The following is a 14252-nucleotide window of genomic DNA, read 5'->3' as shown; positions in this document are numbered from 1 at the left end:
GCACCCCTATTGCTGTCATCACAGGAGCCTGGTGAACCCTGGCTGCATGGCCTGGAGGGCTGCCTGCTCAGTGGCTAGTGAGGACGCCGGGAGGATCCCTACCCGGGACTTCGCAGTGGCAATTTCAGCTTTCAGGATCTCGGGGTCATACTTGGAGCTGGATGAGGATCCAGAGACCACTGCGGGGAAGAAAGAAGAGAATCTCAGTTGAGGAAACGTAGCAAAGTCGGCTTACCCGGCCATCTAAACAAACCTGGAGAGAAAGGACTGAAAAAAAAGTGAACAGTTTAAATGATCACAAAGGGCTCACATTGGATTGCTATGAATCCTCAGAAACGTGTGAAACTGTAAGACCCACTTCCCAATCTCCCCTTCCTCTGGCTGATGAGGCAGCTGGCTCTCTAAAGACCCATGCCTATGGTGTGCACCAAGCCAACTAGTTTCCAGCCTCTTCCTTCCTATTCATATGGAGTTGCTATACATCTCAAAGCACATGCTAGTCACCGGGCTATTCGTATGTGCCCGCTATGCTAGTCCCTAGGCTGTTTCAGACTCTAGCTCACTTCCCATGTTCTTTATGACTACAAGGTCTTCCCTTCTTCTTCTCAGTTCGCTTGCACACAGCCCTGGGCACGTCTAGTCTGCTGCTGCTGTTCCCCTCTGCTCTGAACTCTTACAGACGCGTCTGGATGCTCTCTCTCCCTCTCTTACTGCCAAGATCGGACGGCCATCTTGGTGGTTTCCCTACCGTGCCCCTCCCCTTACAAACGTAACTTACACAATTTAAACCACGATGTAGAAAGCCACAGAGTAGAATAAGAAATATCTGACACGTACCAGTCCATGACATCCAGATGACAAAGAAATGTACAGAAAAGTAAAATAATACAGATATACAGTTGATAAACTGGTCCACAGACATGTTGCTAAGAAGACATGAAAAGCCACTTGCCTGGCATGGGTGTGGGGGATCCCTGGTTAGTTAACACTGCTGTCTGGAGGGGCAGATGTATAAATAGAACTAATTTCCACCTTTTTATTTTTATTTTTTATTTTTGGTATTTTTCATGTTTTCTTTTTTAAAGATTTATTACACACACACACACACACACACACACACACACACACACACACACACACACACTGATGGTTGTGAGCCACCATGTGGTTGCTAGGAATTGAACTCATGACCTTCGGAAGAGCAGCCAGTGCTCTTAACCACTGAGCCATCTCTCCAGCCCTCATATTTTCTAATATGAATATCTACTTTTCTAATAAAGATGCTAAAAAGCTAATTTTTTAATTAATATACATTTGAGAAGAAAATAATGAACCCATAATTACACTACCCTGGAACAATTATCTTTGTCCTAAGTAATCTCCTGTTGCTTAGCTATAGTTCTAGCGTGGTAAAATCTCACCATTTGCCAGCCAGGGTGGCACATGCCTTTGATCCCTGTACTTGGGAGGCAGAGACAGGTGGAAGAATCTCTATGAGTTTGAAGCCAGCCTGGTCTACAAAGCAAGTTCCAGGACAGCCAAGGCCACACAGAGAAAACCCTGTCTCAAAAATATTTTTTTCTCACTGCGTCTTTGCAAGTTTCTTAAGTTTTTGTAACTTATAAAAGGGAACGCAGCACAGAGTGAGGTGCTTCAAGGAAGAAAAGGTGACAAGGGAAACCACCACATACTACAAGCTCTCTAACCCAACGGGAGTCACCACAGACCTGGCGTGTTTGAGGTGTGGTAACGGGGAAACATATCTAGATATGAGAAATCATCAAGTTCCAAATAACTACTCCTCCCCACTGTTGAACAGATTTTCTCGGTAGGGAAGGTATTCCTGGAGTGTCCCGAATCACACTGGATAGGCTAGTTCATCTCCCCTCCCACTCTTGGTGGTCTGAACACTGCAGTTAAGACCCTGAGCAAACTGAGACCAGGCTATTCTGGCTAATCCTCAGTGTCCGGCACTAGGGGGAAGCTTCTGTTTGGATTTAGTTAAAATAGTTTACTGGGGCTTTGAATCACGCACAAGGAGAGTTAAGGTTTGGGAAATGAGAAAAAAACTACTCTGTATAACAACAGATGAGGTACCAGCGGGCAGCAAAGCAGTTCAGCAAAGCTCACCGTGACAAGCAGGGTGATTGGGTCTGGGTATTTCCACAGGAGAGAAGTGGGGCTGGAGAGGACTTCCAGGCCTTTGGGCATGGAACAGGTGCTCAGGGGAGCGTCATCACCTCCTGCCTTCCAATTCTCCTATTCTTCTGTGGACTTGGGGGGGGGGGGATCTTTGGGAGGGTCCTGGCTGGAGACAGAGCTAGAAATTGGCCAAAGCAGATTCTCCAAAGAGGCACTCCCCAGCACTTTAAAACAGCTCACACCATCTGTTATCCGTGGCGGATGGAAGAACAGGCTGTGGAGCTGAGACAAGTTTGTCAGTGAGGAAATAAGATGGAGATGTATGCGGAAAGGTCATCAGAGGAACTCTATTCTAAGCATCACGTCCTGCCAGCTGATCATGAAGCCCGGCTGCTGGGAACTATGGGAGAGACATACAGGAGATGCTAACAGTCTGAGGACCCGTCAAAAGTGGCAATTGCTGACCCAGGCTGGGTGAAGGTGATCCTGGGGGGAAGTCCTTGTGAAATGCATTAGCATCCCTTGGGCATGATCAGAAATTCTCGAAGCAAAGGAAGTCAAAAAAAAAAAAAAAAAAGAACATACTTCTACCAATGGTGCTGTCAGAGACTTGAATCCTTACTCTTTGGAGAATTCTTAAGAAATGCACAATTTATACACAAAGCTGCTGAAATGGAATACAGCCTGGTGAATATTTTTTAGGTAATTTTTTTTACTTAGTTCTCTTTCTTTTTTCTTTTTTTAAAGAGACCTCCATAAGCCAGGTGTGGTAAAACATATATAATCCCAGCACTCAGGTGGCTGAGGTAAAAGGATTGCTGACAGCTCAGGGAGTTCCTGATATATATATATACGTATATGTGTATATATATATGTAAGTATATGTGTATATATATATGTAAGTATATGTATATATACACATGTGTGTGTTTACATATATAAAGCACAATGCAATTTTTAAAGTTCACACACACACACACACACACACACACACACTGTATGGCACGTGTATACAGTTGGACGGGTTTTCACAAAGTCAAGTGATCAGAGCTCTGGACACAGACAGCTGGCTTCCTTACACTCTCTGTGTGCTCCCCTTCATAGCCTTCCATGGAAAGGACTTGAAGACCTTAAAAATGTGTCAGGCAGTGGTGGCACACACCTTTAATCCCAGCACTTGGGAGGCAGAGGCAGGTGGATTTCTGAGCTTGAGGCCAGCCTGATCTACAGAGTGAGTTCCAGGACAACCAGGGCTACACAGAGAAACCCTGTCTCGAAAAAAACATAAATGAATGAATGAATGAATGAATGAATAATAAATGGTCTTGTTTGATCTTCATTATTTATTGTAATTATTATTGTAATTATTTTAAATATGATTAATCATTGATCTTAACTATTTTAGAAAAGGTATATATAGTTTATGAGTATAGTTTAAGAAACCAACCCAGGGTAAATTATTAAAAGAAAAGAGAGAACAGTTTATAGTTCTTATCCCTCTTATTCAGACCCCCATATGGAACCATTTTTAAAGGTTCAGTGTTCTGTCTTCCCCCCTTCTCTCTCTTTCTCTCTTTCTTTCTCTCTCTCTCTCTCTCTCTCTCTCTCTCTCTCTCACACACACACACACACACACGCGCGCACACACACACACACACAAGAATCACCCCACTGCTGGGCCCCACCTTCAGCTAGAGCTTTGTGTATCCACCTCTATGTTCCCAGTAACAGGCGTGCAGGGGTTGTCTCGGTCTGCTTTGGCTTTAGACATTATGTATCCCGAGTCCCCCTCCCCCGAGGGATGATAACTTTAGTTTCTCTTCTTTTCCCAGCCCACACCACACACTTGGCCCCCCCTCACCAGCACATGCTCCCAACACGTCACCTTTTTGGTAAAAGCTGCCTTCGACGTCTGTGCTCTTTTTTTACTCTGCACGTGATTCAGGGCAGAGTCAGTGGATTTAATTTACTTGTCTTGTTTCGTCCATTTTTGCTCCGTTCTCCCAAGAGTTAATAATTATCGTTTTCACATTAGCTCAGTGTCTACAAACACACCACTAACTTAACCCCACATTCTGAATTATCCTAATACCCTCTCTTGGAGTAGGAGCACACACCTTCTGTCAGTGTTTAGCTTCTGTGTGACCTATGTATAGCCAGTGGCCACAGGCTCCCTCCCGCCCCTCTTCACCCTCCTCCTCCTTGCTGCATTCAGGTCTCTCTTTCTGTATGACCCCATTATGTTGATAGAACTTCACTTGTAGCGGGGAAAGGAGACAGGAAGGAAGCAAAAGTTTTGAAATCCCACAAGTCTCGAAATATCTTTACTCTGCTCTATACTTAAAAATACTTTTGCAGTTACGGGTTTTTTTTTTTTTTTTTTTTTTTTTTTTTTTTTTTTTTTTTTTTTGTCAGAACTGACTTTTCTGAAAAAGGTAAAAGCATTGGTCCCATCTAGTCCTCCAGTGTGACTGGAAAGAAGTATGGAGTGATTCAAATCCCAATCATTTCTGTGTGACCTGATCTAGATGTCTGCTTGATGTTTCATTGCTCCCGGGTTTTTCAAATTTCCAAATGGTGGTTGTGTGCATGCTGACTTTCACACACTGTGTTAGGCAGTCTGTGAAGCTTTTCAGTGTGAAAGCCCTCCTCCAGTTCTGGGAAATTCCGCTGAGTTATTTCATGGTGGCTTCTTCCTGTGTTTCCTCAGCGCCATGGGATACATTTTGATCTAGGCTAGGCTTTCGGCACCAGCGCTCTGTTTTATCTTCTGTTGCCAATCTGATTGTATTTTGGCTCTGCTTCCTAGATTTCCTCAGTTGTGTTTTCCAATCTTCCGATGTAGCTGTCATTTCTCATGTTTTGATTCCTAAAACATCTTGTGAATCTTGGAAGTCTCCTTGATTTGAAATACAGCTCCGTAGTCTTGCCTCGTGGCTACGTAGCCTCTGCAGAGATCTTCCTATGAGTACTTCCTACCTCCCCCCCCCAGCCCCCCCAGCCTCTCCTTCAGGTGTGGCCAGTCTCTATTTCTTCTGCTACATCTGGAGTCTCAGCAGCTGCATGTGCTAAAGAGTGGGGAGCTAATCTACTTCTTTATGCACTGCGAGGTCCATGGTTTTGTGCACTGTCTCAACCAGGAATCCCCAATATCTGTGCCTTTCAATTTTTTTTCTCTCTTCATCTCTCTCTTCTGGTCAGGTCTCCCAGAGTCCTATCCAGCCTGCCACCATTCTGGGCACAAAATGAAACATGAGGGTTGAGTTCTTCAAAGTCTGTGTTTATGTTCAAATAATAAGTACTATTAAGTAATAAGTTTTAGCGTGCTATGTCCTGGCTTCGAACCTGGCATCCTCTAACCTTCCAGTCCAGGGACTCCAGTGCATACCTTCAGTCTTTTGCCTGGTGAGGGATGGGTAACCACCTGGTCGTACCAATATGGGAGGCGGTCTGTCTCAGACAATGCTTCAAGACTCTCTTCTCTTCACACCTGCTTCCAGAGCTAGCTGCTGCTATGCTGAGTTATACGTTTCACATAAGAGTGGAGCTGTCAGTTTCCCTAGTTTCTGTTCATTTTTCCTCCTCTGAGGCTGTCCGGGTAGGGGAATCATCTGCTCTGTAGCCTTCAGACTCATGGTTGCACTTACAAACAAAACAAAACCTACTGTGACTGAGCAACTTGGGAAAGAAAAGGTTTATTTTCTCTTAACAACATATAGCCCATCATCTTGGGACATCAGGACAGGAATTCAAAGCAGGAACCCGGAGGCAGGAACTGCAGTGATCCTTACTGGCTTGCTCCTCAATGCAGCTCAGCCTGCTTTCTCATAGCACCAAGACCACCAGCTCAGGGGTGGCACTAACCACTAACTAAGAAAACGTCCTAAGCCAGGGAGTGGTGGCACACACCTTTAATTCTAGCACACAGGAGGCAGAGGCAGGCGGATTTCCGAGTTTGAGGCCAGCCTGGTCTACAGAGTGAGATCCAGGACAGCCAAGGCTACACAGAGAAACCCTGTCTCGAAAAGAGAAAAGAAAAGAAAAGAAAAGAAAAGAAAAGAAAAGAGAAAAGAAAAGAAAAGAAAGGAAAAGAAAAGAAGGGAAAAGAAAAGAAAAGAAGGGAAAAGAAAAGAAAAAAGAAAAGAAAGAAGAAAAGAAAGAAGAAAAGAAAAGAAAAGAAGGAAGGAAGAAGAAAAGAAAAGAAAAGAAGGAAGGAAGGAAGGAAGGAAAGAAAGAAGGAAAGAAAGAAAGAAAGAAGGAAAGAAAGAAAGAAGGAAAGAAGAAAGAAAGAAGGAAAGAAAGAAAGAAGGAAAGAAAGAAAGAAAGAAGGAAAGAAGGAAAGAAAGAAAGAAGGAAGGAAAGAAGGAAAGAAAGAAAGAGAGAGAAAGAAAGAAGGAAGGAAAGAAGGAAAAGAAAAGAAAAGAAAAGAAAAAAGAAAAGAAAAGTCCTATAAACTTGACCACAGTCTGATCTTACGGCAACATTTTCTCAACTGGGGTTCCCTCCTGTCCGATGACTCTAGCTTGGGTCAGGTTGACAGGAACCTGGCCAGCACACTCAGACTGTCCGGCACTTCAGCAGGACTTTTTACATGCTAAGACACCTCAGCCCTCCTGCTGGTATTTTTTCTTCTTCTTTTTTTTTTTTTTTTGTAACTATGGCATCCTAGTGATTCATTTTTCAGTTGGGAAATCAAAGTCTGGAGAGGTGAATGAGTGTAGCCAGGCCTCAAAGAACCCAGATCTCTCAAGTCTTCACCTGCTTCAGGCTAGGAGGACCCAGATGGAACCTTGACATGTGGCTTGTAAACTTGCCTTACATGAAGGGAATAATGATTTCAAGATCAGACCTGCCCAGATATCAAAGCCCCTGCAGTCTTGCAGTGGTATGACTCTGGTGAAGGCCACTTGTCATTCTGGGGGCCTCAGTTTCCTTGCCCATAGAATAGTAACAACTCTACCTAGCAAGAGCGTGTTAGTGGAGGGGCTTACTTATTGCTTTGTAAGCATACAGTAGGCACACAATAAATGTTCGTTTCTTTTTGCTTCCCCACCACTCTGTAGATTACACCAACAGGTTGATGAGACAGTCTATCCCAGGGTATGGCCCCACCTGTGACTGGTACTCCCAGCAGTTAAAGCCAAATGATGAAATCGTCACAAGCCCCAGCAGGCCATCTGAGCTAGAGGACAGGCATGTGGCCTCACCAGCCTGTTATCAAAGGAGACTTATAAAACCTAAGAGAAAATCAAAATGAGGCTCTGGCCTCATTTCACTGGGATGGTTGGGCTGGGGTGTAGACAGTCCCTGGTTCGTCTGCTTCTCAAATCTAGTTGCCTGATATGACCCCATGGGGGTGGCCTCCCAGGCTGGCTCAGTTTTTCGGGATGTCTGAAGGTTGTACTAATGGGCTGAAGAACCGCATCACTTGCTTCCTGTCTTTGGCTGTGTATTTAAAGGCAGAGCATTCCTGTTTGAAATGTGTGGTGCTGCTGGATCAGTTTCAGGTTTCAGAAGTTTTGCATTTTGAAATGCTTGCATTTACATAATGAGGTATCATGGGGATAGGACCCAAGGCAAAAATATAGGAAATGTATTCATGGTTGATATGAATTGAAAGTAACTTTATTTACTTACTTTGAAGCAAGGTCTCCCTCTGTAACCTAGGTTGACCTGGAACTTACTATATAGACCAGGCAGGCCTCGAACTCACAGAAATCTGCCTGCCTCTGCCTAAGTGCTGGTATTAAAGATATATACCATCGCATCTGGCTTGAAAGTAACTTAGATGATACTTTAAGTACCTTCGTAGCCGGGCGGTGGTGGCGCACGCCTGCAATCCCAGCACTCTGGGAGGCAGAGGCAGGCGGATTTCTGAGTTCGAGGCCAGCCTGGTCTACAGAGTGAGTTCCAGGACAGCCAGGGCTACACAGAGAAACCCTGTCTTGAAAAAACCAAATCCAAAAAACCAAAAAAAAAAGTACCTTCGTGCATGACACAAAGTCCATGATATGACATCTCTCATGTGGTATTACAGTGACAAATAATTCAAGATTTTGGAACATTTTAGATTTTGGTTAGGGAAGCTCAGCTTATCTTCTTTGTGCCAGGGAACTGTGAAAATTCATTCACAGTAGTAATAAATAATAATATAACTTTATTGATGACTGGACAATTGACTAGATAAAAATCCCATAGAAAACAGTTATTCGATCAGTTTTTGTACACACAAAAGAAGACCAAGAAGTTTTAAGGTTATAGAGCTGGCAGATTGCACTTGAAGCCAGGCAGTCTGTCTCCAGTGCTGACCCTGAAAATATTATATGGGACCAGGTACGGTGGCACAGGCCTCTAATCATAGCACTTGGGAGGCAGAAGCAGGTGTACCTCTGTAAGTCAGGGACCAGCCTGGTCTACATGGTGAGTTCAAGGCCAGCCAGAGCTACATGGTGAGAGCATGCCTTTAAACATACATAAATTACATCTCAGCATGTATGTAATAAGCTAGGTATCCCATAAATGTCTGTAATTCCAGCTCTGAGGTATCTGAGGCCCTCTTCTGGCTTCTTCACACACCCAGGTATACCCCTTCCCCCACTTATACACATGTACACGGCACACACTTTCATGCCCACACACACACAAATGAATTGATACAAAAAATATTAACTATCTGGACAGATGAAGGGGCTTGGCAGATAGACACTTGCTGTCAAGTCTGGTGAGCTGTCCTTCGGCCTTTATAAGTGCACAGTGGCACACATGCACATAAAAAAAAATACAAACTGTAAATCCCCTAGATGTAGCTTGGGACTTTGAGATAAGTCCCATTCTAACCATGGAATTATGTATTGATGTGGATATTTACTTAGCCATTAACATGTTTCTAAGGAAACTCTACTGGGTACTTTCCCTAGACCAGTGGCTTTCAATTTTGCCTTCTATGGGCCATGAGATATCTGGAAATGTTTATTGGTTGTTAGAACTCACAAGGAAGGGGCCCCTGCTAGTACTTAGAGACCAGAAGAATGCTGAATACCCTTCCACACGCAGGGCATCCCCAGTACCTGCTCCAAATGTCAATGGCACTGTAGCTAAAAATCTTGCTGCAGACTCATCTGAAAAGGCATTATTAACATTTCCACAGTCAGACATAAGGAGTCTGAGTCTGGTAAGTCTGGTCTGCCACGGTCAGTGTTACAGCAATAGATAACTGCATCTAGGCCTTCTGAGGAGGACTTTCCACGGATGCCGTCACCACCCCAGTATTTCTCACGAGACTTTTTACTCTTTTTCCCATCTGACCTTTAATTTTAGAAAGTTTCTATCCACAAATCCAAGAACAATGTAATGAATGTTGATACATCCTTTACCTTGATCACCCAGGGCTTTGTTTGTTTGTGGTATTGTGGTACTGGGGATGGAACACAGGGCTTTGCACGTGTTAAACAAGCACTCTACCATCGGATTCTATAGATATGAACTCCCTTTTTAAAAATTAGTTCTGAGACAGACAGACAGACAGACAGAGAATGAATCATTACGGAACCCTGACTAGCCTCAAACATGTAATCCTCCTGGCTCATCCTCTGCAGTAGCTAAGCTTATGGGCAGGCTCTAGCATTCGTTCTGGAGATTGTCCACTCATCCTTCTACCTGGTTAGTAGTGTGCTCAGTTCATAGTAGTTCTTCAACGTGGCTATGGATGTAGAGTGTATCTGGGCTCTGCACAGATCTAGGCTTAACTCCCAGAACTCCTCACCTCCACACCCTCTCGGGAAAAAACAACAAAAAGATTCAACAAATAATGTCTAGAAACACTAGCGAATGCTGAGAACACACACCATATTCAAAGCCATCAATATGTCAACAACAGCTACTGGCACAAAGCTTGGCATCATAGTTTTTTTCTGTGCCTTTTTGCCCACCTCAATCGCTTCTTTGACCTTTTAAAATGTAGACCAATTATCTTGTACACTTGCCTACATTATGGATATACCTGGCTGTGTTCACGAGTAGACAGATTCAGATGAAATATTATTGTGCAGGAACCTCTATGAAGTACCCATCTCAAAGGGCTTGTGATGCCAGCTGACTATTTACTGGTGATGCTAGTTCCAATATCTCCTGAAAAGGGACACTATATAGCCAAAAATCAGTAAATTAGTAAATAATTTGTGGGCTATTATTTTGTACCATATAAAGCATCACCACAAAAAAATACATAAGGAAAATTTGCCACCTTTCAAACAATGGAACTTTAGAGAAAGGAAAAACATCAACTTCACCTGTTCAAGTAAGAGTTTCACTAACAACAACAGTGTCTTAGTTAGGGTTTTACTGCTATGAACAGAGACTATGACCAAGGCAACTCTTATAAGGACAACATTTAATTGGGGCTGGCTTACAGGTTCAGAGGTCCATTATCATCAAGGTGGGAGCATGGCAGCATCCAGGAAGGCATGGTGCCGGAGGAGCTGAGAGGTCTACATCTTCATCTGAAGGCTGCTAGGAGAAATATGGCTTCCAAGCAGCTAGGATGAGGGTCTTAAATCCCATGCTCACAGTGACACACCTATTCCAACAAAGCCACACCTTCTAATAGTGTCGCTCCCTGGACCAAGCATTTACAAACCATCACAGATAGTATTTCCATTTCAGGACAGTGGCAACGATATTACTGTGCACTGTGTCATCTCCCTACATAAGGTCCTAACATCTAAAATGATGGGGTGTAGAGGCAGAGCCTTTGGAAGGTAGGCAGGCTTAAATGAGGTCCTGAGCCTTGGACTGCTGTACTGGGAAAGAAACCAGAAAGCCTGCAGTCTCTCTCTGCCATGTGGTGTGATGTCACAGCAAGAAGGCTGCCGTGTGTAAACCAAGAGAGCTCTCATGGGAACCCATCTGTGCCAGCACTTCCATCATCTCCGATGTCCAGCCTCTATAACAGAGGAGGAATACTGTGTTGGAAGTGATCTAGGCTATGGTGTGGTGTTACAGCAGATCCCATTAACTAAGTCAGACTACATTCTAGAAGCCTCCTAGCATGTCATAGGACCTCCAGATATAGCTGAGATCCTGGGGGAGCTCCTGAGTGTCCAAGGGGGGCAGGACTGGGACAGTGGCTGCCTCTAGTCTGATAGCTAAATGAACCTCCCACATCACGGGCATCAAAACCAAGCCACAGATGCATGGACACCATGGTCACATGCTTGTCTCCACGACCTGGCCTATACTCAAGATGACACAGATCACAGATTGTTTTGCATGTTATAACTCTCTCACCAGCTGTAAGACTGTGGATGCATTGCTGATCCTTACCTTCCTTATCTGTTAAGATGGTCAATAGTACCTTAATTAATATTTGAACTGAACAGAACCGCTATGAGGAAATATGTTGAAAATAGCACAGGACTGTTGAAAATACCATACATAGAGATTGTAGGAAGGTTCCTGGCATGTAACAAATACTCAACAAACATAAGAAAGATTTGGCTCATAAAAAGTGGCAGCATACCAGATGTGAAGTCACATGTCTATAATCCCCGAGATTAGGAGGTAGACACAGATATAGAAATGGCGCACAGCTATAATCCTTGTATTAAGAAGTAGAAGCAGCAGGAGGAGGAGGAGCTCAATCCTAGCCTTGTCTATACGGCAAGTTAGAGAACACTCTCAGCTACAGAGCCCACTCATGCTCTCATAAGTTGGAAGGACACTAGCAAGACAGCTCATTGGGTAAGACACCTGCCACCAAGCCTGATGCTCTGAGATGGAGCCTTGAGACCCACATGGTGGCTCAAGAGAGCCATGCTTCCTAAGTTGGCCTCTGGCATATCGTAGCATGAGTGTGTCTATATAAAACACACAAGATAAAATGTAATTTTAAAATGTATACAATGCTGGCCATCCATGGTACATATCTTTAATCCCAGGGAGGAGTGGCAGGTGGATCTCTGTGAGTTAAAGGGCAGCCTGGGCTACATTATGAGACCCTGTCTCCAAAACAAAAAACAGGGGCTAGAGAGGCGCTTAGTAGTTAAGAGCCCTCTTCTGACCTTCTCAGGTACTAGGCATGTATTGGTTCACATACATATATGCAAGCTAAACCCTCAAATAATAAAAACAAAGTTTAAAAAGCAACATGAACCCGGACGGTGGTGGCGCACGCCTGTAATCCCAGCACTCTGGGAGGCAGAGGCAGGCGGTTTTCTGAGTTCGAGGCCAGCCTGGTCTACAGAGTGAGTTCCAGGACAGCCAGGGCTATACAGAGAAACCCTGTCTTGAAAAAACCAAATCCAAAAAACCAAAATAAATAAATAAATAAATAAATAACAACATGAAAACCTTAAAACAGCAACAACAAAACCAAAAATACACACATACACCAAGATTGCCATTTTAAATATTTCAAAGCACTCTGTTCACATCATTAAGTTTGCACTCCTGGTGGATGTGCAAACTCGTATGGCCACTATGAAGATCAATATGGTGGTTCCTAAGACAATTGGGACTCGATCTTCCTCAAGTCCCAACTAGACAACCCTTGGGCATATACCCAAAAGATGACTCATCCTATCACAAGGACATTTGTTTGATTATGTTAATAGCAGCTTTATTCATAGTCATCGGAAACTGAAAACAACCTGGCTGCCCCTCAACTGATGCCCTCTTCTGGTGTGTCTAAAGACAGCTACCATGTACTCATAAGCATAAAATAAACAAATCTTTTTTAAAAAGTATATTCCTGCTGTTGTAAAGGTGTTCTGTCATTATTAGCCATCTATTTCTATGACTTTTTTTTCTCCCCGAAGCAAACATTTTGTACCCATTAAACAACGCCCTGCTCCACATCTCCCATAGCTGTGGGTGAACTTTAAATGAAGTGATATGGAATCTGCTTAACATTCCAAAAGGATTACAAGTGAAATGGAACAAAACAAGGTAAAATCGGCTGAGAAGTTGATGCTCAACCCAAAAAGCAATGGGGTGCTAGGGAGATAGCTCAGGAGGTGAGAGTGCTTGCTGTGTACCGTTAAGGACCTGACTTCGTATCTTTTGTTTTGTTTTGTTTTTGTTTGTTTGTTTTTTTGTTTTTTTTTTTCGAGACAGGAATTCTCTGTATAGCCCTGGCTGTCCTGGAACTCACTCTGTAGACCAGGCTGGCCTCAAACTCCAGAAATCCGCCTGCCTCTGCCTCCCAAGTGCTGGGATTAAAGGTATGTGCCACCACCACCTGGCCTGAGTTTGTATCTTCATCATTCATGTAAAAATCCAGGCACAGCTGAGTGTGCCTGTAACTACAGCAACTAGGGGAGACAGCGAAGAAGCGGAAGACGGATCACTGTGGCTCACTGGCTACCAGTCTGACTCCAGCTAGAGACCCTGTCTCAATAGCAAGAAGGGTGATAGAGCAGGATACTCAGTCCTGCTGGCCTCCACATTTATAGATGGGTGCCAGAATCAGCACATACATGTAAATAGAATGCATGCACACGTACACATTCAGAGAACGAAAGAAAGGAAAAAGTAACAGGAAGAACAATAGAGAGTATGTAGAGTTTTATAAAGGAATGGGGAGCATAAGGGACAGAGAGTGAAGTACAGAAGCTACTGACAGTACTCAGTGTGGATCGCCCCTGCTGTGCTAGTTGTGGGAGGAATGCTTGCAATGCAACCCCCCTGCAATGGAAGGTACTCACAGCTAACCTGGGAGCCCAGCTTATGCTCCCAGACGGCATGCAACTGCTGATACTCCTGCTGGGCCAGCTCCAGGCGCTGCTGCTTCACCTGGTAGATCTCCTTTTGTGCACTCAGAGCCTCCTGGGCCACCACCAGGTAATCCTTCAGCATGTGCTCCTGTTCCCGCCGCCATTGCACCCTGGGATCCTCGATCTGGGTGGTTTCTGAAACAGATCCCAGAGCAACATGTCAGTACCATACATGTTGGTGGGCTATAGAAATGTACCACTGGACACCAAGAGTATGATGTAAAGAAAATGATGAGTTTCTTTATATGGATGAGTATATTACAGCCAATAAATATAAATAGGTTAAACTCACTACACGGCAAAGCAATTCCATCTGGATTTTTCACAAAACCAAAAAAT

The 14252-nt window shown here is 44.0% G+C and overlaps 1 protein-coding gene across 1 annotated transcript in view; it reads right to left on the bottom strand.

The window, feature by feature from the left end:
• Wwc1 (WW and C2 domain containing 1) overlaps nucleotides 1–14252 on the bottom strand; it is a 148339-nt gene that overhangs the window by 61765 nt on the left and 72322 nt on the right. The window contains exons 3-4 of the mRNA XM_052197045.1: nucleotides 13845–14048; nucleotides 103–179 (exon numbers count right to left, since the gene is read on the bottom strand). Coding sequence (XP_052053005.1) covers nucleotides 103–179; nucleotides 13845–14048 — 281 coding nt within the window. The remainder of the gene's footprint in view (nucleotides 1–102; nucleotides 180–13844; nucleotides 14049–14252) is intronic.

Source organism: Apodemus sylvaticus, chromosome 10 (assembly GCF_947179515.1).
Source record: "Apodemus sylvaticus chromosome 10, mApoSyl1.1, whole genome shotgun sequence".
NCBI classification, from domain to species: Eukaryota; Metazoa; Chordata; class Mammalia; order Rodentia; family Muridae; genus Apodemus; species Apodemus sylvaticus.
Note: the sequence above shows the minus strand (reverse complement) of the source record. Positions and strands in the feature narration are given on the sequence as shown.